Source organism: Trichosurus vulpecula, chromosome 6, assembly GCF_011100635.1.
Source record: "Trichosurus vulpecula isolate mTriVul1 chromosome 6, mTriVul1.pri, whole genome shotgun sequence".
In the NCBI taxonomy this organism is placed as follows: Eukaryota; Metazoa; Chordata; class Mammalia; order Diprotodontia; family Phalangeridae; genus Trichosurus; species Trichosurus vulpecula.
In genome coordinates this window covers 408,496-436,482 of record NC_050578.1, presented here as the reverse complement: position 1 = coordinate 436,482, position 27,987 = coordinate 408,496, and the positions used below count along the sequence as shown (strand labels likewise).

General features: G+C 44.4%; 1 protein-coding gene across 1 annotated transcript in view; it reads left to right on the top strand.

Moving 5' to 3' along the window:
• Positions 1 to 27,987, top strand: part of DLC1 (DLC1 Rho GTPase activating protein) — a 208,300-nt gene that overhangs the window by 8,317 nt on the left and 171,996 nt on the right. The window contains exons 2-3 of the mRNA XM_036764164.1: positions 19,613 to 19,768; positions 22,407 to 22,553. Coding sequence (XP_036620059.1) covers positions 19,613 to 19,768; positions 22,407 to 22,553 — 303 coding nt within the window. The remainder of the gene's footprint in view (positions 1 to 19,612; positions 19,769 to 22,406; positions 22,554 to 27,987) is intronic.

The following is a 27,987-nucleotide window of genomic DNA, read 5'->3' as shown; positions in this document are numbered from 1 at the left end:
CACTACCAAAAAGAAAAAGAAAGAGAGAGAGAGAGAGAGAGAGAGAGAGAGAGAGAGAGAGAGAGAGAGAGAGAGAGAGAGAGAAAGAGAGGAAAAGAAAGGAAGGGAAAAAGAAAAACCCAAGCAAAAATGGATGAAAATCAGAACGTGTGTGTCTGTGTGTGTGCATGTGTGCCTCACACACACGAGGGCATGCATAATCTTAGGCAGGCACTTCAGATGGACAGTGAGCCAAGTGGAGGAATGAGAAGGAACTCATGGAAGGAAGGAAAGATGGATAAAAAACAACCATGCATTCAGTGCTTATGGTGCGCCTGGCATTGTGCTGAGCACTGAAGCTACAGATAGACAATAAATACGAGCAAAAAGGAAGACCATTACTGCTTTCAAGGAGCTCCCATTCTAATGAGGAAAGAAAAACTGGGGATGGGGGTGAAGGCAGAGGGCGGGTCTGGAATGGGGGCATGCTTTTGAAGTCCAGAAAGTCAGGATCAAGACCTAGAGGGGAATGATGGGAGGCTGGTCTGGGTCCCTCCACAAAATGAGGGCTCCAACCAAGGGAGAAGGAGGGCTAGGCCTCACAGAGGTAGCAGGATGTTCCTAGGTGAGGAGGCCCCAGGCACTGAGAGGTCTTCCAGTGTTTGGATGCTAACCCAGGTGGACCAAGGGAGTTTCCTGACCTGAGAGTTCCCTGTGCCAATGGAACCCCAGGCCCAATCCCTAGCCAGACATGGGACAGGGAGCCTCTCCCTTCAGCAGAGGCCTAGCCGCTCCCCATCCTTTAAGACAATGATTATGGTGAGGATAATGCATCCAGCATCAGATCCGGATCCCAAAGTTGAGCAAGCTGGACCCCGACTCCCCCAATGCTCTCAAACATTCCTTGGGAGAGTTAAAAATAAATCACACTGATGAGGGAAGGGGAGGAAAAATTGGTTCTGGCCAAATGAGAGAACTGTATTATTCCCAGGACCGCCCCTTGGAGCAGAGAGGTCTTTATCGTCTGTGTGGACTTTAAAGACGCCCCATCCTCACTGTTCCAGGAGGGGAGATTTTCCATGCCAAGGTTCCCACTGTCCCCTACTCTCTGGCAAGTTTCTGCGAGCCCTCTGCTTTAGTCAGCCCTGATGTCACGGCCCCAGGAGAAGATTGGCTCCATGGGGAGCTGGGCCTTCAGCTCTCCAGGGACCATGCTCAGAGGAAGTCCTTTGTTTGAAATAATCACTGTAGTGTTTGCCTTCCCTGGGCCAGGAAATAGCCTCATGGGAACTGGAGGTCCTTTCCATTCAATGTCAGAGAAGACAGATGTGCTTCCCACTCCCCCAGCTGTGATCAGTAGGTTGTTATATTCAAAGGTTCGATTGGATCCCTGCTGGAGAGAAAGTCGTTTTACACATTGAGGAAGATATGATGGTGACCATGGGATCCAATCCCAGAAAGTTTAGGGTGGGCCGTGGCAAACATAAGCCAGAATACTACATCAGCCACCACAGGAGGAAACCTGAGAAAAACAAAACAACACCCCCTCCCCCCCAAAAAGCCCACCCAGATGGCTACATCTCAGAGCTTACTGAGTTGGCAGAAACATTTAGGTTGATCATGCCTGATGACTTCATTTTGCAGGTTGGGAAGGAGGAGGCCCAAAAAGGGGAAAGGACTTGATCGGGATCCCACATCACATCAGGGATGGAGCCAGGGCTTGGATCCAGGTCCTCTGGCTTCAAGCTCATTGCTTTCTACCATGTTTACACTTAGCACAGTACCTGGCACATAGTAGGCACTTATGTTTCTGCCCTTCCCTTTTCCCCTTTTTGTGAAAAGACAAGCAGCCAAAACCTTTTCCCCCAATAAGTAGATTTTTTCCCCCTTTTGATGCCTTTCTTTTGGCATTAGGTGGAGCCCAGGACCCGCTCTTTCTCAGTTAAGTTAATTTCCCTTGTCCTTGTTTTCCCTTTAGGGCAGTTCGGGGCCTTAGGGTTACCTCCTATGTGGATGCATTTAGAACATTCTATGGGTTGTACTATCAGGCACTTACTGACTTAGAGTTTTATAGAAAGCTGAAACTAAACAGAGTCATAGGCATTAGTGATGAGAGCAGGGCAGGCACTTAGAGACCTTTGAGGGGGACCAGGAGATCACCCTATGCAAGAAGTGTGACACTTGCGGGAAAAAGCTGCAAAGAAGAAGATTCCAATTCTGTGTCAGGATAATGTCCAAACAAGCACACGTGGATTGGAGATACCTGGGTCCCCATCAGTGGTGCTCCTCAAGCACTAGCCGGATGACAATTTGTTGGGGATGGTGTGAGGGCAATTCCCCTGCAGTGACGAATGGTAGTAGGCCGCATCCCCCTCTGAGATCCTCTTTTTCTCTATGCCCTGAGTTATAAGATAATTTAGAGATCATCAGTAATAATTGAAATTACTTTGGGACTTACAAGGTACTTTATAGCAATTGTAACATTTAGGTCTCACAACAAACGAATGAGCAAAGTATTACAGGTATTGTTGGCCCATTATACAAATGAGGACAATGGGTTTGTAGAGTTATGGCTTACCCAGTCATGTGGCAACACAATATGTGTCAGTGGAGAGTTTTGAACCCAGGCCTTCTTGACTTCAATTCCAATACTTGGTCAACTAAGCCACCCAAGGACTCTATCCCCTTATGCTTTTATATAAGCTGTAATATCCCCTTCCTCATCATGGTACAAGATGACATTTCCCTGCCCATGCCTTATCCTGTTTCTTCTGCCTTTGTCATTGTCCTTTGGGGCATGTGTCCTTGCTGCAGTGGGAACAATGATGGAGTTTGTCCCCTGGGAGAGAATGGCTTGTGGTAAGTCGCTGCTTTCCCTATTCCCAGAAATGATGGGAACAAGGGCTGAAGGGCCCAAGGAGGGGTAGAGAAATGGATAAACAGACTGACAGACAGACAGACAGACAGTCAGACAGATGATAGATAGATAGATAGAAAGATAGATATAGATGATAAATACATTCATACAGACATACATAGATACATACTTAGCTACATAGATATATTGATACTTGGATACACAAATACGTCTTTACACAGATACATTTTTCCATGCACAGATACACAGATTGTACATTATACCATCCTTTGTTACACTGGGTTCTATGTCACCATGGACACAATGGGCATCATTTCGGCAGCCGGGGATCATAGTGCCCAGAGCACTGAATCTGGCATTTAGGAAGACTTGAGTCTAGCTCCAACCTCAGATTCTTGTCAGCTGTGTGACTCTGGGCAAGTCCTTTAACCTCTTTGGGCTGCCATTTTCCTCCTCTGTAAAATGAAGATAATAAAAAGCACCTCCCTGCTGAGGTTCTGATGATGCTAAAATGAGAGCATGAGCAAAATGCTTTGCAAACCTTGAAGCATTCTACAAATGCTAACCGTTATTTACACACGTGCTAGATTAATTGGCTTTTAGAGCTACAAGTGATCTTAGCAGCTGTTTGGTCAAGTCATAAAGCATTTACCAAGCTCCTACTGCATGCCAGGGACTGTTCACCCACCTAACTTAAAAGGCAGGAACCTGAGACCCAGAAGTAGCAGATGCCTTGGACAAAGTCCTATGCTGAATGACAGGCCTCCAGACCCCAAAATCAGCCCTCTTTCCATTATTCCAAGAGTGGTCACACCAGGAACTCTGCTGGGGATAGATGAGCTTTCTGCATGTCAGTGTCGCCTTGGCATCTTGGACCCAGGTCCTGAGTTGATGCCTCTGCCCAGTTCCTATCTGGACTATTCCCCCAGGCTCTACTACAGACCCAGAGGATAAACCTTCTCTTTTGAAGTCCTCCTCACTCCACCCTGCCCAGCTCTGGCCTGGGCTGTGTCTTCAGTCTATGGGAGGGGAGCAGATGCCCTTTGTCTTAACTACCTCCCCAACTCCCTGTATCTTCTGTCCAGAAGGCCTCTCCAGCCTTCTGTACACAGAATATGGAAGGGAGCTCCCACAAAAAACACATACACCTCACCCTTAGTTTGATGAGAGTGATCTGGTCATCAGTACCAGAACATGGCCTCCTAAAATGCTGAGGAAAAGAGGAAGGAGGAAGTGGCTTTCCTTAGAATATCTCCAATTGGGCAAATCTGGAAGGCGGAAATGAGGTTTGAGCTTGTGCCTTCCTTGAATGGCCATCATGCCCTTCCTCCCCTGAATCTAATTTGTTCCCACCCAGTGCAGGGCAGAATTCTTCATTTTCTTAGCCTCTCCTGTATCTTTAGCATCTGCAGAGCCCTGACACTTGGTCCCTGTGCCCTGGACAGGTCCAAAATGGACAACATGTTGTGAAGACTGAAGCCTCCAAGAATCTACCCAAAGGAGTTCTTGGCCACAGAACTCATACCAGAACAATGTGAGGTTTTGGTCACTGTCACTGAAAAGGCATTTCTTGGGTACCTACTGTTTCCAAGCCCAATGGGAATGAAAGATTATACATTGCCTATCCTTGATCTTATGATCACTGAGTGCATTGATATAGGTATAGATAGGTGTGACAAAAAACAAAATGTACTGGGTGAAAGGAGAGGATCTCAAGGAAAAAGATCATGAGAGAGGGTACTGTGGGGGAAAGAGAGAAGGTTGTGTGAAGAGACCTGACCCTTGTGGGACTTCAGAAGCAGGTGATGAAAGGTTCTAGTCTCAGGAGAAGGCTAGCTTCACCTTCCCTGGTGTGCCTTCTGTCTTCTAGCTACCTTCTTGTGCTGTTCTGGTCTGAATGGAGGAATTTATGAGCATTTGTCTTTCTTCTTCCCGATCATGCTTCCATCTGTTCCTTCTCTAATATGTTGGGGTATTTTTTGGGAAAGCTAGGCTCCCCAAAGATCTTTCAGGACACCCCATCCAGCAAGAGCTCCAAGGAGCCTCTCACAAATGCATTTGTGGAATGATGGCACTTCTCAAAAGTCTAAAAAATGTAAATGGCACCCAGAAACATGGCTGACCTTGACCTATGAAAAACTGCTGTTTCCTCTAGCACCTGGTTTATGTATCATCTGCCCCCAGGCAGGGTTGTCAAGGTTGTTAGGTTGCCCCCACCAAGGGTTGTTAAGTAGGATTAAATCTTTGATTTTATGTGAAATAGTGAGAACAAGGCCCATGACAACACTGCCATATTTTTGTGGAAGGTCATCTTGAATTGGTGTGGTTAAAAAAAAAATTGATGTGGTTGTATCCTGGTGACAAACCCTTCAGTAATAAGACCCTAGTACCTCAGCTGGGCAGGTTTTGGGACAATAGATACATACAGACCTGAATTCAAAATCTTTCCGGCTTGAGGGCATCAAAGGACCTTGAGTTCCAGTGACATGAATGAATGAATGAATGAATGCACAAATAAATGGATGAATGGATCAATGGATGATCATTACTATGGTCCTTACTATGCACTAAATGGTATGGGTACAAATAGATAAGCTCCTGTTTTCAAGGAGCTCATAATTCTAATAGGGGAAGACAATACATAATGGAGGGTTTAGCCTCAAGTCTGATAGAAAAGTCCCACACCCATCCTCAGGGCATGATCTCCCAGAAGTTGGGATCAACTCTACCCCATGCTGAGATACTGGAGGAACACAGAACTAACATATGGCAGTAACAGAAGAATGTTATATGAATGATAAAGAGTGTAGAGGATTGGGGCGGGGAGGGTATTAGGATAGGCCTAAAGCATTGAAGGTTGAGAAATTCCGGTCCAGGGTAATCCCTGATGGGAGCAAAGCTCTATGGGGAAGGAGCAGGATCCATGTTGTCAAATTTGGCAAATGTAACAAAATGAAGAAGAAAATTATACTTTCTGATTACTTGACAGCCCTTCCCCAGCATCTTTAATCTCTTTGTTAAAGTCATGCCCCCAAATCCCTGACAGTCTCATTTCTGGGTCCTTTGGAATGCGTGGCTTCCCCCACTCACAGGAAGTTGTGTTGTTTTTCATAATATTATTTTTCTTTCTTTCATTGGTAGCAAAGGGTCACCATTAAGACTATGGGAAAGGGTAGCAGGCCTGGCTCCAAAGTTTCTGCAGGGATGGGAGGTCCCCAGAGTTGGTATTGAACACAAAGGGTTGTGTAAGCAGGGTCCTGGGTGATGAGTCAGCCTCTCTCCAGCAGAATAACTGGGGAATCCAATTAAGCAAAGCACACTCATCTTTATTTCATACGAAAGAAGCTGAAGAGAGACTTGGAAAGAGCCAGCAGCTCACAGCTGTGAGAGAAGGAGGCAGGGGCCTGTCTAGGGATCTGGCCCAGAAAATCTGGGACAGGCTCAGAAGCTTGGGATTGTTTGGAAGGGACCACCTTCATTCTGCTTTGGGAGCCTTCCAGATACAGGGTCAACACCCCCAGCTTCCTGTCTCAGAAAGAAAAACCCAGAGAGGAGAAAAGAGCCTGAGTGAGACGGAGAGCAAGTCGATAAACAAGACAGTTTCCCAGGGCTCAGAAAATCCTCCAGAGATCAAGAGGGAGAGAAAAGTCAGCTTTCAATGACTCTCTGAAGATGGACTCCAGTCGGCTCTCATGGAACAGGCACGATGCTGTTTGGCTTGATTTGTTTTTTTTTTTTTTGCCTGAAATATCAGGCTCACAAAAGGAACACATGCACACACACACACACACACACACACACACACACACACACCTCTATCGATATTCAGAAAAAGAAGTCTTCCTTAGACATGAACACAGATCCTTTTGTAATCCATGTATGCTGCTCTCATTCCTTCTTTCTTTTTCTTTCTTTCTTCTTCCCATCATTGCTCCCTCCATCCATCTCTCCCTCTCTCTTATCCATCATTCCTCCCTCTTATCCATTCTCCCTCCCTCTTTCCTTCCATTCTTCCCCTTCTCTCTTCCTTCCCTCTCTCCCTTTTTTCTTTCCTTTCTTCCTTCCTTCTTTCCTTCTTTTCTTCCACTCAACAATCACCCACTGTTCAGAAGGCACTTTGCCTTAAGCAGAAGACACAAAGAGTTTATGCTCCAAAAGTTTCAGTTCTAAAAGGGAGGAGGTGTGGTTTCCATCTAGAGTAGCTGAGTTACTTTGAGTTGTGTCATTGTAAGGAGAAATGAAGGAAGAGAAGTCCCTCATGCCAGCGCCTCCATTACCCCTTTCACAGGAGGAGCTGAGGAGGAGATGGCCAAGGTGGCTAGCCAACGAAGGAATCTATCCACGCCCATGGCATCTGGTCTTTGAGGTGCATCCCTGCTCTCCCACAGCATGGGTGAGGGCTGGCCCTCCATCTCCAAGGACCTCTTGGGGATTTGCCACCAGACTGAGGGCAGGGGAAGCCTTAGACATGAACACAGATCCCTTGGTAATCCATGCATGCTGCTCTCATTCCTTCTTTCTTTTTCTTTCTTCCTCCCATATTGCACCTTCCTTTCATCCATCCATCCTTCCCTCCCCCTTATCCCTCTTTCCTTCCTCTTATTTATTTCTCCAGACCCCTGGGCATCTCTGCAGTTCAAAGCAATGCCTTGGCCTTCAATCATTTGTCTTCCAAATGGCCAAGAACACTCCACCTTCCATGTCCCAACTTGGCCTTTACACTCTCCCTCTTCCTTAGCCCCCTACTGACTTCCCTGGTTCCTTCAGGTCTCAGCTTCTACAAGAAGCTTCCTGATACCCCTTAATTCTGGTGCTTTCTTTCTGTTAAGGGGCATGTCTGTGGTCCAGTGGATAGAGTGCCAGGACTGAAGTCAGAAAGACTCATCTTCCTGAGTACAAATCCAACCTCAGACCCTCACTAGCTGTGTGACCCTAAGCAAGTCACTTAACTCTGTTTGCCTCAGTTTCCTCATCTGTAGAATTGGGTGGAGAAGGAAATGGCAAACTACTCCAGTATCTCTGCCAAGAAAATCCCACATGATGGAGTCATGAAGAGCCAGACAGGACTGAAACAACAGAACAACAACGAATCCTCTGTTAATTAGCTCCTACTTACCCGATCTGTAGCTTGTCTGTACCTGGTTATTGGCATGTTGTCTCCCCCATTAAAATGGAAGCTGCTGGAGAGGGGCGATGGTCTTTTTCCTCTCCCAGCTCTAAGCAAGGTGCTGGCACATGGTAGGTGCTTAATAAATGCTTACTGACTGTCTAATAACAGAAAGTATTTATATAGCACTTTAAGATTTTCTAAGAACTTTCCTTATGGGATGGCCTTTGATCTTCACAAAAACAGTGAGGTCCATTCTATAGATGAGGAGATTGAGGCTGTGGGTGGTGAAGGGATTTGTTCAAGGTCATACACTAGTGAGTGTCTGAGGCTGATTTGAACTCAGGTCTTCCTGACTCCCATTCCGACGCTATCCACTGCACCACCTGGCTCTCCTTAACTGCTAGTCAGCCATTTGTGGTGGGCTGGGAGCAGCCCTCTAGGTCCTCAAGTGCGGCCCTTTGACTCCAAACTTCACAGAATTCTGTGAATGAATCATTAAATATATTAAGGACCTACTATGTGCCAGGTACTGTGCCAAGCACTGGAGACAAAGGAGTCAAAAGACATTGCCGGCTCTCCAGGAGCTCACAGTCTGATGGGGGAGACAACAAGCAAATGAATACATACAAAGAAGCTATAGACAAGATCAGCCAGAAATATTAACAGAGGGGAGTCCCTGGAGTGAAGAAGAGCTGAGGAAGGCTTCCTGTAGAAGGTGAGACATTGGCTGGGACTTAAAGGAAGCCAGGGAGGTCAGTGCTCAGAAGGAGGGAAGGAGAGCGTCCCAGGACTGGAATCCAGCCAAGGGGGTAGCCAGAAAAAATGATGGGGCTGAGAAGAGGAGCGTCACATTTGTGAAACAGTCAGGAGGCCATCCAGCATCACCGTCCAGTATCAGATCAGAGAGCACGTGGTAGGAGTAAGGTGTAAGAAGCCTGGAAAGGTAGGAAAGGGCTGGGGTACGCTGGGCTCTGAACACCAAGAGAATTTCACGTTTGATCCTGGAGGCGATAGGAAGCCACAGGTGTGTAAAGGGTGGAGGTGGGGAACATGATCAGACCTGCGTTTGAAGAAAGTCATTTTGGTGGCTGCACAGGGAATGGACAGGAGCAGGTGGGACCTGAGGCAGGCAGACCCCCCAGCAGCTACTGGACTGAGGAAAGGCCTAGGACCTATGTCATATGAGGATTGTCTGAAGAAGCTGAGAATTGTATCTGGAAGAGCAAACTTCCCAAACATTATCTTATCTCATCCTCATAGCAACACTGGGAGATTGGTGCCACTACTGTGCCCATTTTACACATGAGGAAACTGAGGCACACAGAGGTCAAATGACTTGCCTGGCAAGTGTCTGAGGCAGAACTTGAACTCAGGTCTTCCTGACTCCAGGGCCAGAGCCAGAAGATGGATTAACATGGTTTGCTTGGCTCCATCTCCTAGAAGTATAAATGGTAATTGAAGGTAGCCATGAGTCCAATTTAAGTTTTATGCTAGAAATATCTCCCAACATTTCTACCATCTTGGACTTCTGAGATTGTTTTTTTTAAGCCTGTGTGTAACACACTACGTTTTTCTTATTAAACTTAATCTCATTCATTTGGGCCAAACATTCATATGAGATTCTAGTAGAAGCAAAGATTGAGAGCAGTAAGTAACCTACAAGCCCGTCAACTCCAACTCCCTCATTTCACAGATGAGGCTGAGCATAATTAAGTGGCCTGCTCCATGTCACCCAGCCAGGAACTGAGACCAGGTGCAAACTCAAGTCTTTCTGACTCCAGGCCCAGAAGTCTACGCACTACACCAGCTAGCCACCTCTACAACTTTGGATACTAACAATGTGGTAACGATTCCTCCCAGATTCTGTCCATTGCAAACTCAGTAATTGATTTTTTAATCCAATTTAGTGATTAGAAACATGAAAAGACTCAAGGACAAGATCCCTGAGGTACTCGACTAGAAACCGTCTTCCAAATGGACATTGGACAATTCATAATTCTCCTTTGGATCCAGCCCTTCTACTCATTTGTACCATCTCTTGGGTCCTATGTCTGAACCTCCCTCCCCCCCCCGCCTTTCTCTTTGCCCCCCCCCAGCCTCCCCCACCCCAGAACAGAAGGATGAACATTGTCAAAAGCTTGGATACAATCGAGGTAAACAGATTCCCCTCCTCTACTTGGCCAGGTAACCATGTCCACAAAAAAATGAGGGTCAGCCTCCCCTGACCTGCTCTTGGCAAAGCCTCCCTGGCTCAGTGTAATCACAGCTTCCCTCTTCCACACAGTCACTAACTCTCACTTCCATGATAATTCCTAGAATTTACCAAGGACTCGGAGACAGCCCTCCTAGCCTAGAATTGGCAGGGTCCCTTCTCTCTTCAAGGTTGGGGCTGAGAACCCAAGGATGGGAGACTATCAGCTTTGTTTTTGTTTTGTTTTGTGGTAGATGAGCCACAGGACTGTATGACTTCACCCCACCAATGGGCTTCCCTATTTAGACAGTAATGTCTAGTTGTGTCAGTCTGAAACCATAGATAGGTCAGGGTGGCTAATCTTGTGCCCTGTCATTACTGAGCATCTGGGGCATTATTAGCATGTGGCCCATTCTCTTTGGTTTCCATCGGGGGCAAGTTGCATCCTTGTCCAGTGCAGGTCTTTGTGCTCCCTCGGTTGCCCCAGCCCCTCTGAGCCCAGTAGGCAGATGGTACCAGTCCAGGCCTGGTTTGTGTCTTCTCTGTTCTCTAGGCTTCCTCCTTCTGATCATTCATACCCTTCCTCTCCTCCCTTTCGTTCCTCTTTCCGATCATCCCCTCCCATGGAGATCCAAGCAAAGATTCTCTGTCTTACCAGAAGAGTCAGTCTGTGACTTCACGCCACTGGTGCTGACACGGAACAGGAGTGCTAGGCTGGGAACAAGGGCCAGCCACCAAGGAAAGCTTCCCCAGACTTCTCTTCTAAAAACAGTACTTCAGAAATAACAAGATTTTGCATGAACTGTTTCAGCTGTTTGTCTTCTGTGGGAAGGACTGAAAACATGGGAGTTCAGCTTCATCCCCAAACAAAGAAAATTGATGGGAACATGGGCTCCACTGGAAGCCCCAGTGCCCTATGCCCTAGGCAGTTTAGTAATAATAATTGTTTTTAATAATAATACATCACATTTATACAGTGCCCACTACGCGCCAGGCACTGTGCCAAGTCCTTTATGCCTTTTATTTCAGCTGATCTTCACAGCAAGCCTGGGAGGTGGATCCTGTTATCATCTCCCTTGCACAGAAGGAGAAATGGAGAAACTGAGGCAAACAGTGGCTAAGAGCCTGCGTATACATATAGTACTTTAAGATTTGCAAAGTAGTTCCATGTGTTATCTCATTTGATCCTTACAATGAGCCTGGAAGCTGAGCACTATTTCTCTCCCCATTTTACAGATGAGGGGACATAGACACAGAGATCTGCATGGTCACACATCTGGAGAGAGTCTGAGGTGGAATTTGGACTCAGGCCTTCCCAACTCCAAGTCTCTATCCATAGTACCCCTACCTGTGCTAGTCTTTGGGGGGGGCACGTTTCCTTCTCCTTTAGGAGAATGTTTGGGGAAGGGCAGCCAGAATGACCAGGATACTGAAAATTGGCCTTTAGATTGGAAGCTTAGCCTGGAGGAGGAAGGGGAGGGGGACGAGGAGCAGACCCCTTGTGCTGAGATATCTAACCCGTGTCATTGGAAGAGGGGCAGCCTAAACCCTCCCTTTGCCTCCTGTATCTACTCAGCCCAGGGGCTTCTGGGGAGGTGACAGTCCTGCCACAGGAAGGAGGAAGGAGGGATGAGGTGGTGCCAGACTCCAGGGGAGAGTGCAGAGGCCAGCCCTGGCCTGGTGCTGGGGAGCTGTCCTTACCCCCACCTCCAGCCTCCTTCTCCAGAGGAAGCTCAGCATCCCCAGGCTTGTTGTCAGAGCTGGGGAATCTTTAGCCTTGTTTTCTTTGTTTGTAAATGTACATTTTAGTTTCTGAGCTTTTAACCCGTAAAAATGTTGGCTACCCTTCCTATCGGGAGGCCTGCCCTCTGAGGGAGGCCTGGACTTATTCCTGGCCTGGGAGGCCAGGAATAGTCAATGCTCTGGGAGGCCTAGACTCACATGCACTTACAAAGAAAGGCAAGGGTAATTGATTCCTTGCCTGCTCCTGCCCACTGATGCCCTTCCACCTGGGAAATGCTTTTTCCTGGCAGCAAAGAGCATTCTGCGTCAGCAGCAGATATGGGTAGGACAATCCCCCACAGTTTCAACCCAGGGGCCCATGCCAGAGACCAGCTGCCCCTGCACCCCTGGTCCTGCCTCAGGTCATGCAAGGGACCTGGGTAAAGACTGGGAGGAAACCCAGAGGCCACGGGGGAGGGGTCTGTGGCTCTCTTTTTAATTAAAATAAATCTCGTTTGTGAAATCAGCAATCCTCAATACACATTTCACTATATTAAAAAAGTCCAAGAAACAGGCTTGTATGAGAAATTGTGAACTTAGGCAGTGTTCAGGAGTCTCTGCTCACCTCTAGGTTACATCTGGGTTTGTTTCCTCAGAAGTATCTCAAAGGATTCTCTTTAGTTGATAGCCACCCTCTCTCATTAAGAATTAGTCTTGAGAGGATTCTGAGAAGATGGCAGAGTAGGTCAGAAAATCCCAAACTCTCAAGATCCCCCCCAAAGAGATAAAACAGCACCTTAGGATGGATGAAGTGAGGGTAAAAATAATAAGAATATAGGCTCACATCCAGGGTCTTCCTAGGACAATCCGAGAAGATCAGAAGAAAAATCCTAGGACAAGGTTTGGTCCCAGTGAAGAGTAAACCCCTCCAGGCTAGGGTCTGCTTTAACCACCAGCGACAAGCCCTGGGGTTAGTTGGTTTGAGAGGCTGCCTTGGCACCAGCCACAGGAACTTTTCACCCCAGGATAGTGAGGGCAGTTGGGCATCTGAGCCCTAGAAGATCGGAGGAACCTGTGCTGACAAGGAACGTCAGACCCTTCTGTGCTAGAGGGAGCAGGGGCCAGACCCAGCTGTGCTGCAAAGATTGGCAGGGGTGAAAAGGAACCAGCCCTTGCCCTTTGAGTGCAGAAGCAGTGGGGCAGAAAGCCCCTGGCTGTGGGCACTTACAGGAGGTTGGAGGTTTGGCTTTGGTTCCAGGCTAGAGGGGAGAACTGAAAATCTGGGGCAAGAAGCACCATTTCCAGTACCCCAGGGCTAGAGGTGATTACAAAAATCAAGTTATTACCACAAAAAAAAAATGCACAGGCAAAGGAGAAAGAATCCAACCATAGAAAGCTATTATAGGAACAGAGATAACCACGGTTCACCGTCAGAGGAGGATATTGAAGCAAAGAAACCCCCAAAGAGTAATGTCAAATGGTCGCCTGCCCAAAAATAATTCATAGAAGATCTTTAAAAAGACTTTAAAAATCAAGTGACAAAGATTAAGGAAAAACAAAACAAAAAAAAAAGAATAATCCACAAAAAAACAAGAAGGTTATGAAAGGAAAATCAACCAATTAGAAAAGGAGATCTGGAATCTTAAGGAAGAAAATGACACCTTGAAAATTAGAATTTGGCAAGATGAAGCCAGTGAAATTACAACAGATCAAGAAATAATTAAACAAAATAGGAATAATGAAAAAATAGAAGAGAAGTGAAACATAAGAAAAACCACAGATTTGGAGAATAGATCAAGAAGAGAAAATATAAAAATAATTGGACGAACAGAAAGTTTTGATCAGAAAATAATCTTGACATAATATGCAAGAAATAATTAAAGAAAATTGTCCTGAAGCATTAAAACAAGGGGAGAAAGTAGAAATAGAAAAAATCCATCAGTCACCACTTTAAAGAGAGCCTATGAAAAAACTCAGGAATATCATAGTCAAATTCTGAAACTCCCAGCTCAAGGATAAAATATTAAAAGCATCAAGATTAAAACAATTTAAATATGATGGTGCCACATTTAGAATTACACAAGACATAGCAGCAGAGACATTAAAGAACTGCAGGTCTTGGAATACTATATATACAAGAGCAAAAGAAATGGGGCTCTGGTTGAAAATATACCCAGAAAAGTTAAGCATAATCCTGAATGAAAAAAAAATGGACATTTGATCAACTGTCAACCTTTCAATACTTTGTTAAAAAAAAACCAAAATTAGTAGAAGACTTGACATACAATAACCAAGTGAAATATAAGAATGATAATAAGGGATTCAATAAGGGTAGACTGTTTACTTTTTGTATATGTAAAATGTAAAATGTATGTCTAAGATTCTTATTAATAATTGGGTATCTCATAAGAAAGATTGGGGTAAACCTGAGTATGATATGAATTTAAAAAGTAAAACCATTTAGGAACAGCTAAGAAGAGTAATTATTTTATACAAATGAGGTGCAAGAGGTAGAATTGATACAGAGGAATTAGATGGGGGAGGAGGGCTGGTAGTTGTGGCAATCTTTCATCAGGAATGGGTTTAAGAGGGAACAATACATGTATATTTAGAAGAGTATAAAAGTCTTCTAAATTCAGAAGAAATTAAACAGTAGGGGCATAGGGAGGAAGGAGAAGATAAGGGAGGACTCTTTAGAGGGGAGAGCAAGGGAATAGGTAAAAGGAGGTAATAGCAAGGTGTTTAGATTTATGGGAATGGGAGGATAGGGGAGGGATCCTTGGAGGGAGGGTAAGCTAAGTAATAGAAGGGCAAGGTAGCTGGTAGAAGTAAAGTAGAGGAGGAAAGAGGGATAGGAAACAACAGATATGCACAAACATAAAAACAAAGATCAGGAGTAGAATTTGTTTGAGAAAGTACATGTCTATATATGTATGCATACATGTATATGTGTATGTATACAGCTATAGAGAAACATAACCAAATTTAATTGTAGCCTTCTGGGATGGGGGTGGGGGTGGGGCAGAGAGAACAAAGTTAAAAAATGCACAGCAGAGAACAAAAGAAAACTTACAAGAAAGCAAAGAAAAGATGGACAGTTCTCAACACAAAGTATATGATTTATCATACAGGCTTTCTTGAAATGAAAATTTATTGTTACCTATTTTGAACCCTCTCTTATGTTCTGCTATGTACATGAGATGCTTTTTTTTCTTTCTTACTTTGTATTTAAGTTCCAATATTTAAGTTTATGATATGTTTTTGTTTCTTTTCTCTATTCTGTATTTGTGTTCTGGCCTTCGAGTCTAAAAGAAAAAAAATTAGTCTTGGGTTTGCAGGATGCATTATTGGTGGTTGCTGTCTGAACTCTTTCAATTTGAGAACAGGCAGATCCATTCTGTTCTCCAGTTATCTTATGGAATAATTGTGTGTTATTTCAATTGGGTTTCCTTTATGGTCCATCAACTTTCTCCTAGAGATGGAAGCAAGGAGTTTGGGGTTGATTTGGTTGGGTTTGCTTTTCCTCTGATGGTAATCTGTGGGTTCCACTGATCAATCCTTTGTGCTGGGTGTTTGTAAGCCTGGCTTTAGGGGACTCAGATCCCCAGAATTCATAATGCTGCATGTTTGGGGTAAAACTCCACAGACCATTTCTTTTCTTCTAGGTCTGTGATTGGTTTGGGAAGTAAAACATAGGGCCTCCCCTCCCCTCTCCCAGATATAGCCTCCAGAGATTTACCCAAAACATTCAGTGATATATGCTCTGGGAATCAGCCCCCCAAAGCAGGGATCTACTAGTCAAAATTTCTAGAAAGCTTTCTCATATTGTTTCCTGCCTGATAATAATACAGTTATACATTTAGAAAAAGTGTGTTATGTTCTTCTAGACCTATGATCTTTAAGACATCTTTGTGCATTCTGTTTTTGAGGTCAGTCAGTTTAGCTTATAGAGAATCATGTGGTTTTGTTTTGGGTTTTATTTAGTTCTTTTTTGTTTCTCTTCTTTTTAAAAAGAAAATTTCCCTATTAGCCCAAATCTGCCTCTCTCCTCCCCCCACTCCACCACACACTTGTGTTTCTCTTTTGCCAAATTGTCTTCTACTTCAGTATATTTCTGTTCCCAGTCTATATTTCCTTTCACAGTGCCTCTAACTTCTTTGGAGAGATTCTTCATCAGATATGCAGTCTTTCCTACGTTGTTCTCTGAACACATATGTATGTGTTCAAATTCTGTGCTGAAATCTTTGATTTATGACATAAATTCCTGACTTCATCTTTTAAATTTTAATTTCTTTTTTGAAGCATTTTGAAATTATTTCTGGGGATTCACTATTTCATTGGGTAATTTAAAGGGGGGAAGTGTAAGGGTGGTATTGGCTCATGACCCTGCCCTGAGGGGAAGGCTATGCTACTCAACATGTAGTCTGCTTGGTTTTTCTTGCAAGGAGAAGGCTCTTTGGATTGCAGAGAATAAAACAAGATATTTATGAGTAGGTGGATGGCCCAGAAGAGTGAGGAGAAGGTCAGATCACTGGGCCCTGACAAAAGCATCCAAGTGTAGGGAAAAAAGAGGCCTGTGGTATGGCTGCTCCTCCAGATGATCTTGACTGGTCTTGAAGGACAGGAGAATGGAAAATGCCCCTCAAATGTCTCCTCAGCCCTGTGCTATGAAACGTGTTTATCAGTGACAAGGATAAGGGTGTATGTAACCACTCTGCTAAATCTCCTGATGCCACCAGCTGGAAACAGAGCTCAGATATGCGACTGCTGAGTCCAGATTCAAACAGGTCTTCAATCATTGAGTCATAGAGGGAAAAACGACTAAGTTACACTTGGGGTCCAAAAGTCAATTTCACAGCATAGACATCTTTCTCTGCCTGTCCTCTGGGCCTGGTACTCTCTCCTCATCTCTGCCTCTTGGCTGGCCTTCACATATCAGCTAAATCCAATATTTTTCAAGAAGCCTTTCCCGATCCCCTCAGTGCTAATTCCTTCTTCTGAAAGTATCTCCAGTTGATCCTATCTTGGTTGTGCATATTCATTTTCATGTTGTTTCTCCTATTAGATGGTGAACTTCCTGAGGGTAGCGATGGTCTTTTGCCTTCCTTAGTATTCTCAACACTTATGTGGTACACATAAGTACACACAAGTACCTGGCACACAGTAGGTACTTAATAAATGCTGCTGATACTCCTGTGGAGGAGATGCTGACCCATCCACATCTAGTGCCAACCAACTTCAACCCACAGAGCTAGGTGGCCTACTTAACTAGCATAGACTCTGAGGAAGAGGCATTCCTTGTTGCTGCCCAGTTCAGGAGACTTCCCTTCAGCAGTATTGGCTCTCCTGTGGGCACTCTCCAGCCGAAATTTCTGAAATTCAACTCAGTAATTAAACCTGATGTGGTCTGACTACCCTCTTACGGCAGTCTCATGCTACTCTATAACCTCTCATGGCCATGTCCTACTGTTGATTTGTTTTGAGCTTGTGACCCACTAACTCCCAAGATCCTTTGCAGATGACTTACTCTCATTCTACACACTTCTGCCTTTTGCACTAAGAAGCTGGGTTTTTGAAATCTAAGTACAAGACGTTACATTTATCACTCAAGTTAAATCGTGTACTATTTGGACCAATATTCTAGACTGTCAGTCAGACAATAAGCATTTATTAAGTGTCTACCATGTGCTAGGCACTGTGCTAATTTCTCAGGATGCAAAGAAAGGCAAAAACCCAATCTCTGCACCCAAATAGCTCCCAGGATAATGGGGGAGGCAGCATGCAAACAACTGTGTTTGTACAAGACATGTAGTTGGAGCAAAGCAGGGAGGGCGGTCTCAGCGGGAAGGCAGTAGTGGAGTTAAAAGTTCAATTTCTCTAGCTCCTGCCTCCATCACCCATGACTTTGGTTGTTATGACTAATGGCGGCCAGTACAATGACTGTTCTTCAGTTTTCCTTTCTTTTATCTGCATCACTTCACACATGTTCTCAAATTTATTGGTTTTGTCCATATACATCATTATTTATGGAATCATCAGCTCTGGATTTCCCTCCAAGCCCATATTTTCTCTGTCTGGCTATCAATGAATGCCTCCCGTGAATGTCCTGGCATCACCCTGTACCTGGCACAACCCACTGAGTCCCTGGGAAGGGGCCTCAGCAGCCTCCACCACCGCCCAACCAGCATTCCCCTCAGACATTCCCAATGAGCATCCTTCCAGACTTGGCTGGCATTCCTCACCTCCTTAAACAGACCACTGCACTTTCCAACACTCTTAATTGTCAGAGATTTCTTCCTTAAATGGGGTCGTAATCTTCCTCCCTGTAACTCAAACCTGTGCACACAGAGGGAGCACACAACCCTTGGCAGACCGCACCTCGTCCACGTCACAGCCCTCCATGGGTCACTAACCTCGCTGGCTGGCTCCCAAAGACCCTGCTTGTCTAGGCTGTTACTGATTCCATTGGTGCCCCTCGTGTCTCTCCACCTCTTCTACAGGATAAGCATCCCTGTTTCTTCTTTTGTGGTTTTTCCTGGAAAAGTAACTTTCTTCTAAATGCATGGGAGGCAGCAAATTGTAGAAGCTGAGCTGAACTTGAAATCCAGACCGGAGCTAAGCCCAGTCTCTTACTTGTTCTTCCTGTTCACCTCCGGGTGCTTGAGGCAAGGCTCTAAGGCTGCCCCCATGAGCTGAGTCACAGGCGTTAACAGCCAGGACCTCCTCTCAGGGAGTTAAGTGGGCACTGTGGGGGTCGCTGACCTCTGTGCTGGTCACCAAAGCACTGAGTACTGGCAATATGAAGAGGCAAAAGACAGCCCCTGCCCTCAAAGGGTGTCCAGGCTACTGAGGCAGATTACATGTATGCAATGTATAGACTGGACAAACTGGAGGTAATCCAGATGGAAGAAACTAGTATTGAAGGAGTATGGAAAAAGGCTTCCTGTAGCAGGTGGGGCTTTACTTGTGACAAAAGAAGCCAGGAAGGTCAGATCAGCAGAGGGAGAGAGTGGACCTGCGGGGAGGAGGGGAGGGATGGGAGCAGCCTGAGAGAATGTCTGGAGGCCAGAGATGAGGGGCTTGTGGGAGGACAGTCAGGAAGCCTCTTCCCCTGGACTGAAGAGTCCCTGTAGGGTACCAAAGTATAAGACCACTGTAAAGGTAGGAGGGTGGAGTGGTCAGGAAAACCAAATAGAGGATTTGCCATTTGATCCCATGACAGACAGGAACAGAGGCCATTGCCCCCTCCCAGGAACTGGCCTCTCGGATTCAGTTTAAAAAAATAAATAAATTCTGAAACCTGGACAGACTTACATGAACTGATGCTGAGTGAAGAGAACCAGAACATCGTACACGGTTACATACCCAGTGTTTGATGACTGGCTTTGATAGACTTGGCTCTTTTCAGCAATGCAAGGATTTATATTGACTCCAAAAGGCTCATGACAGAAAACGCTGTCCACATCCAAAGATCTTGGGAGTCTGAATGCAGATCAAAGTGCACTGTTTTCTCTTTTTTGTTTCTTCTTTCTCATGGTTTTCCCCTTTTGTTCTGATTCTTCTTTCACAACATGACTAATACGGAAATATGGTTGAGATGATTGTACTTGCATAGCCTTTATCAGACTTCTTGCTGTCTTGGGGAAAGGGGAAATTTAGAACTAAAAATCTTATAAAAGTGAATGTTAAAAACTAAAAGTAAATGAATAAATGAAATGTTTCTGTTCCTCAGGAGGTGAGAGAAGATCGAGGGCGAGGACGGCTCGACTCCATGGTCCTGCTCATCATGAAACTGGACCAGCTGGACCGAGACATTGAGAATGCCCTCAGCACCAGCCCCTCTCCGGCCAGCCCCCAGGTGCACCAGCCCCAGCAGAGGCCCATTCCTGTGAGTCTGCTTTGTTGCTCTGAAGCCCCATCCTTCCCCATGGTTCCTGATGCAGGGAACATCTCTCCAGGGCCACTCTTATTAGTCATCATGAACTCACCTGAGCCACCCTACATGTGCTCTAAAGCAGAGCTGCCTCATCTGGGAATAGAAATGGAAGGTTGAGGGCAGGGCCACTAATTGCCTAAGTCCATGCTGAGTGACTGAGGGCATGGCAGAGAACTCTGGCTTAGAGGAGCCCAGGCTGTAGACCATAGGGACCCCTCCTTCTTCCAAATACCTAGCAGTGAGACAGGGACACAAGATGAAGCCACACCCTGATCAATAGCAGATCTGGCAAAGTTTGTCCCAACTACCCCCACTTTTACATAAAACCGACCCCAGTGACTTCCCAGGACAAGTTCAAGGTCCTTATTCCTTCCTACCTCCCATCTGCACTCAGGGTGCACAATCATCTCCCTTCCTGATTTGGCCAGCTCCCAGCAGAGAGTTGAGGGCTAACATTTATATACGGCTTTAAGGTTTGCAAATATTACTTTGCACATACACACACTCACACACATGCGCACGCACACACACACATGCACACATATATAAATACACATATATGCATGCACACACATGCACACACACTCACACACGCATGCACACACACATGAACATGCAGATACACACAGACACACAGGCACCTGCACACATATAAATGCACATGCATGCATGCACACACATGCGCATGCACATGAACATGCAAATACATACATACACACATATAAATACACATACCTGCATGCACATACACACTCACACACACACACATGCGCACACACATGAACATGCAAATACACACAGACACACAGGCACATGCACACATATAAATGCATATACATGCATACACACATGCACATGCACATGAGCATGCAAATACATACATACACACATACACATATATAAATACACATACATTCATGCACACACATGCACACACTCACACACATGCGCACACGCATGAACATGTAAATACACACATACACACAGACACATGCACACACATATAAATACACATGCATGCATGCACACACATGCACACACACATGCGCACACACATGAACATGCAAATACGCACAAACACACACATAGATACACATCCATGTATATTCTCACCTTGTCCTCACACCAACCCTGTTCACTAGGTTATTATTATTCAGACTTTACAGATGAGGAAACTGAGGCTGAGAAAGGTTAAGTGACTTGCCCAGGGTCACACAGCTAGCAAGTATCAGTATCTGAGCCTAGATCTGAACTCAGTCAGCCAGCCAGAACACATTTATTAAGTGCCTACTGCTCTGTGCTAAGGGCTAGGGATACAAAGAAAGGCAAAAGGGAGCACAGAGTCTGATGAGGGAGACAAGATTTAAACAAATGTGGACAAAGATGAAATGGACAGAATGTTCCTGACTTGGTACAAGCCCAGCGCTCGCCTCATTATGCCACCTAGCTACCTTTAATTACTTAATAAATAGCTATCACCTAATAAATGCCTTTTAATTGCATTCCTTCCTTCATTCTGTCATTCTTGGGGATGTGTCCTCAGAGACTCTGCCAATGCAGTACAAAGACCTCTGCAAATACCCCCTAAACAGGACATCTGAGGAGGGTTTGATAATGACCTGGACATGAACAAGCATCCATGGACTAGACCAGTTCACCTTCAAGGACTAGCACCCTGAGGCTGGACACTGAGGGGAGGGGATCAGAGATGTCTGGGGAAGGGCTGGGGACTGGGCTTTCATGTTAATGAAACCACAAATCCTGGAAGGGGTGTGTGTATACATGTGAGTGCATTTGTGTGCAAGTGTGTTTGGGGCTGGATGTATAATTCCTTTTGGGTGGAGAACTCTTTGTAAAGAAACTCCCTTCATAGATGCAGGTCATCTGTTGAACCATCTCTGGCGGTAGCCTTGAGTACAACCAGAAGATGTCAAAGCCAAGACTTCACGTCAATACTCACTGATTCCAGGCTTGGCCTGCTCTTCCTATGCCTCATGGCCTCTCCAAGGCAACACAGAAGCTTGTGTGTATTGGATCAATACCCTGACTTCCTAGCTTTTCCCCCTCCCCCAACTTCCTGGGCCATGAAAAGTGGCCATAGAGCAGAAGCCTGACCCTGAACCTGAGAGAAAACTCTTCCCAAGAGTTTCCACCCGTGTTGCCAAGAGCCAGCAAGCAAATGGCCTTGCTCTTAGGCCAGATGCCTCTGACCCAGCAAACATTGTTCTTGTGGTCATGGCTCTTTGTTGACTTCATTCATATCTATACTCAAAGAGAAAATCAGGGCTGTGGGTATGTCCCAATGAGGACTTTACACTTGAATCCCTTTTCAAAGCCCCTTCCCAGGGCACCTACTCCCAAGGCACATTGCTGATAATGAAATTTCATCCATCGGTAAAGGCCCAGTGGGGTAAGACATGAAGGGGCTACCTCTGCAGAGCTCTGTCCTTCCTAGACATGTCCAGGCCACTAAGGAATGGTCTCTTGTCAATATTTGCATCCTCAGGACTTAGCCCACTGCCTGGCATGTTGTATGCATTTAATAATTTAATAAATGTCTATTGAGTATTGATTGCGTAATATTTTACAGGATCAAGAGTCAAGAGAGGAGAGTGGAGAGAAGGGTGGGTCATTAAATCAGGACCAAGTGGATTTACCTCCCAACCTGGAGTCAATTGCCCTGGGGGCTGGTCCAGCCTCTGTTTCCCCCACAGTCAGCTCTGCAACCAAACCCAAGGTATCGGTGAGTTATAAAGGGATTTGTAATTGTTCTCTTCAGCCTTACCTTCAAAGCATGTGTGATTATCAGATAAGCACCAGGACCGACTTAAATGCCCTCAAAATTCCTAGTGAGCCTGGGGATCCCAGGGGTGCCCTGGCAGAGTCATCAGGAGGTCTGACTCACCCACGTGGGGTTGGGTGATGCACATCCTTGACAGGAAGAGGAATGGCACCTTGCCTTCCTTTCAGGTGAAGGGTTTTATCAGCCTCAGGATAAGTTTCAACTAAGGTTCCCAATCAAGCACCCACAGGCTGAAGTCACTGGGAAGAAAGGTGAAAAGATTGAAATCCCCTAGATTTTTGTCCCATCATCAGAGGACATTTTGCAGTCACGATGGTTGGTGCCTGCTCCTCCTGAGTATGTCTGCTTTCTAATTAGGAGCAAATGGAAGTCTTGAGATGCTCCATCTCAAAGACCCACAGGTCAATGGGCCAAACTCCCAATTCAGAACCAGGCATGCCAGGCTGCACAAAGCATTGGCCTTAATAACTTCGATGGTGAAATGACAATGCTGTCAATGGATACTAGGGACATGAGCAACCCAAATGAAAGCCTATGCCTTCTATCCCAAAGCCAATTTTCTAGTTAAACTGAGTATTTTTAAGGAAAAAGCAATCCTTTTAGAAATTTTAGCTCCATGGAAAAGGACCATGCAAAGAAGAGTTTGAGAAAAGTAAATTTTTAAAAAGTATGTCCTGAAACCCACAAAACCCAAGTTTATCAATGACTTCACAGACAAAAGATACACCTCTCTCCTTACTAGCCATTTAACCCACCCAAAAGATGGGCTTCTTGGCCTTACCCCAAGGACAAATTATCCTGACTCCTGCATCCTATGATGGCTTTCTTTTCTAGGATCATGACAAGAATTCATTGCTACCATATTAATCTTTAACACACCTATGGCCCACAAAGAGATTTTCCTTTGGGTTCAGTTTTCTTCCCTTGGTTTCATATAAGTCTTCCCATGTTTCTCTGAATTCTTCATAGCCATTATTTCTTATGGCAGCTAGATGGCACAGTGAATAGAGCAATGACTCTGGAGTCAGGAGAACCTAAGTTCAAATCTAGCATCAGACACTTCCTAGCTGTGCGACCCTGAACTAGTCACTTAACCCTGCTTGCCTCGATTTCTCATCTGTAAAAATGAGCTGGAGAAGGAATGGCAAACCATTCTAGCATTCTTGCCAGGAAAACTCCAGATGGGGTTACCAAGAGTCAGATATGACTGAAAACAAGTGAACAACACCAATGACCTTCCATCTTACCTTCTCTATTCTCTATCCTCACTTAAACTCCTGCTGAGTTTGATGGACGCCTACACAAAACTATGCATGTGTATGTGTACAAGTGTAGGTTGGGGGGCGGGGTAGTGGTAAGGCTGTTTTTATGTGAAATAAGTCACTTCCAATGGTTTCTCATTTGACTTCTTGATCATTATTTGCTCTGGTGCTAATTGGATGGTTTGCTAGTTGATGTGAAGGAGCTGAGTAGTCGCATCCCATTCCAGTATCTGCCTTACCTAGAAGCCCCCTCTTTATTTTTCAACAGCATCCCCCATCCAATCTTCCTCACCTAAGCAATGTTTTTAATGCCCACTATCAAAGAATTCATCTTCTCAATCCTCCCTGAACTTTGTCTGGACCACTATTAAGTACATGGATTTTGTGGGGAGGGATATTACTTATACCTTTATGCCTATTATTTATTTATTATTTATAGGTAATTATCCTAATATATGATATATAATATGTAATATAAATAATGACTTATATTATTACTATTTAATTTATTTATTATTTCTCTGTACCTAAATCCTATTCTAGTCTTTATGCCTTTTCCCCACCTGGACTCATTCCTGCACGTATCTTTTAGCTGCAAGCAGAATGTCCTTGATTCTTGATGTTTGCCAGTTTGCACTTAGGCTTTTGTTGGCCACTGATGGTCCAGTGATGGAACCATGCTGGCAATCTGGTCATTGTCATGGCTCTTCTTCCTGCCCATTGGCCCCATAAAGAGAACTGTTGGTTCTACAGCTCACTGTCATTTTGCTTGCCAAATCTGACATTTCCAGGGGTTCCCAATAACCTGCAATCATCACAGATCATAATAGCTCCCCCAGATTTGGGCTTCTGCTGGCTAATACTCATGGCTAACCTCTACCGAGAGGTCTACTCCAACTCTACCCACCAAGCGCTTTCCCCCACTCCCTCAAGAGAACGTCAGCTCATGAATGTTTTGCTAACTTGTTTTTAAATAGTGAGTAGTACTTGTGACCTCCATCTCACATTGCCACCTGATTTTCATGTTGGACATCTCTAATGAACAATCATCATGATAATAATTGCTAACATCGCATAGCATATTAAAGTTTACAAAGTATTTTATATATTATTGCAAGTAATCTTCAAAACCATCTTGTAAGAGAGATGCTATTATTGATCCCATTTTATGGGTGGGAAAACTGAGGCAGTGATCTCCAGAGCAGAGACTGACTTATCTTTCTTTGTATTCCTGGTGCTTAGCACAGCGCCTGGCATATAGCAATGTTTACTTACTAATTAAGTTACTTTGCCCAGGGTTACTTAGCTAGCAGATGTCTGAGTCAGAATTTACCTCCAGTCCAGCACCCCCATCACCTTTACTACCTAGCTGTTGAGACTAGTGTGGTCTCTGCAGGAATCACCTGGAAGGCTGCCCAGAGCCCTGACAAGTGAAGTGACTTTTCCAAAGTCACACAATCCATACCTTCCTGGGATTCATATACAGGACCTTTTCCTGACAGCAGAGGGTTCTTCCCCATCACCACACTCCAACCCACTTCCATGATGCTCTTTTTATAAATGAGACTTTGGAGCATGGCAGCCACAAGCCGGGGTGATCTGAACCTGACATTTCTCTCTGAGAGCATTCTGTGAATTCCACCAATCTGCAGTTTGTTTTTTACATCCTATTGGTCTTGGGAATTTTTCTTGCAAAATTCCCTGTAAAATGGTATTTGGATTCTTCCTTTCTTCACATTTAAGCTCTATCTCCTAGCTTGGAAAATTATCAATTTTTTTCCAGATATTTGTTTCATCTTGTTTTTATTATGTTTCTATCTCTTTTTCTGGTTGGCCAGAGAGACTGTGAATTGTATTCCCCATTGAGTTTTCTCCTTTATTCAAATTTCCCTGAGTTACTTACTCTGGACATTTCATTGCTGATACCAGGCCTCGTTAGTGATGCCAGACCCTCCTTCACTGATTTAAAAGTATCTGTGGCCCAATTTGGCCAGTCTTAGGGTACATCCAGCTTCTTTTCTTGGTTGTCAGTGACAGTACATTGTTGTTTTCTCCATCAAATGACTTATCTTCAGGATCTTTTCATCCACAGTATTTGCTCTCCTGTTAAAGGGTCCCCCCCATCACTTGCTGGCTTCCTTGTCCTTTCCTTTTCTTTATCTGAAGGACTATTTTCTTTGGAAGTCCTTTAGTCATTACCCATACTTTCTTTCTCCTTTTTTGTTGTTGTTGTTTAATTAATTAATCAAAACCTGGTTACTTAAGAGTCCATAGGAATCTCAGCAAATTAAGGAGAAAAGATTGTAATAGGGAAGAAAAAATTGTGCGAACTATGAGTGCAAATTTGAAAAACTGCTCAAAGAAAATACAAGTGGCATTCCATGGCCTACTGTTCTTTAGAGGAGATTAAAGAGCTCAAGAACAAAATTCTGAAATCACAAAGAGAAAGGGTTTTTAATGAGAACATAAAAGGGAGCTATTTAAAAAGACTGATGTGGCTGCAGAGGGACCTCTCCTACCAGCTTAAATCAAGCAAGGGCAACTAATAGGGAATGAATTCAAAGCATACTGAGGGGATGAGTAAAAATGCAAACAAGGGTATTTTTGTGTCAGCTATACTATAATGAAAAGGGGGTAATGATGATAATTGACTTTTTTAAATATTTTTTTATTTTTAGTTTACCACACACGGTTCTACATAGTTTTGAGTTCCAGATTTTCTCCCCTCCCTCCCCCCTCCCTCCCCAAGACAGCGTGGAATCTCATATAACTATCACGTATAACTTCGCACTGAATTAATTTATACACTAGTCAGGTTGTGGAGAAGAATTATGACCAATGGAATGAATCATGAGAAAGAAGAAACAGAACCAAAAAAAAAACCCAAAAACAAAAACAAGAAAAGAAGCAAAAAAGGCGAGCATGTAGTGCGCCTCGATCTGTATTCAAACTTCACAGTTATTTCTCTGGATGAAGATAGCATTCTCCATCGTGAGTCCCCTGGAGTTGTCCTTGCCCCTTGTGTTGCTGAGAAGAGCGAAGTCTGTCAGGGTTGGTCCTCACGGAATCCATATATCTGTGGTTGTGTACAATGTTCTCCTGGCTCTGCTCCGCTCACTCAGCATTATGTCGTGTAGGTTTTTCCAGGTTGTTACGAAGTCTGTATCATCCCCATTTCTTATGGCACAATAGTATTCCATTACCTTCATATACCACAGCTTGTTCAGCCATTCCCCAATTGATGGGCATCCCTTTGATTTCCAATTCTTGGCTACCACAAAAAGAGCTGCTATAAATATCCTTGTACATATGGGTCCCCTTCACTCTTGTGTTATTTCTTTGGGATACAACCCTAGAAGTGGTATTGCTGGGTCCAAGGGTATGAACATTCCTATGGCCCTTTGGGCGTAGTTCCAAATTACTCTCCAAAATGGCTGGATCATCTCACAACTCTACCAGCAATGTAACAATGTTCCAATTTTCCCACATCCTCTCCAGCATTTATCATCCTCCTGCTTTGTTATTTTAGCCAATCTGACAGGAGAGATGTGGTATCTAAGAGTTGTTTTGATTTGCATTTCTCTAATCAGTAGTGATCCAGAACATTTTTTCATATGCCTATAGATAGCTTTAATTTCTTCCTCTGAAAACTGCCTGTTCATATCCTTTGACTGTTTCTCAATTGGGGAATGGCTTGTATTCCTATATATTTGGCTCAGTTCCCTGTATATTTTAGAAATGAGGCCTTTATCAGAGATACTAGTTGCAAAGATTTTCTCCCAATTTTCTGCTTCCCTCCTAATTTTTGTTGCACTGGCTTTTTTTGTACAAAAACATTTCAATTTGACATCATCAAAATTATCCATTCTTCATTTTGTAATGCTCTCTATATCTTGTTGGGTCATGAATTCTTTACTTTTCCATAAATTTGATAAGTAAACTATTCTTTGCTTTCCTAAATTACTTAGAGTATCAACTTTTACTCCTAAATCATGAACCCATTTTGACTTTATTTTGGTATATGGTGTAAGATATTGGTCTATGCCCAGTTTCTGCCCTACCATTTTCCAATTTTCCCAACAGTTTTTGTGAAATAGTGAATTATT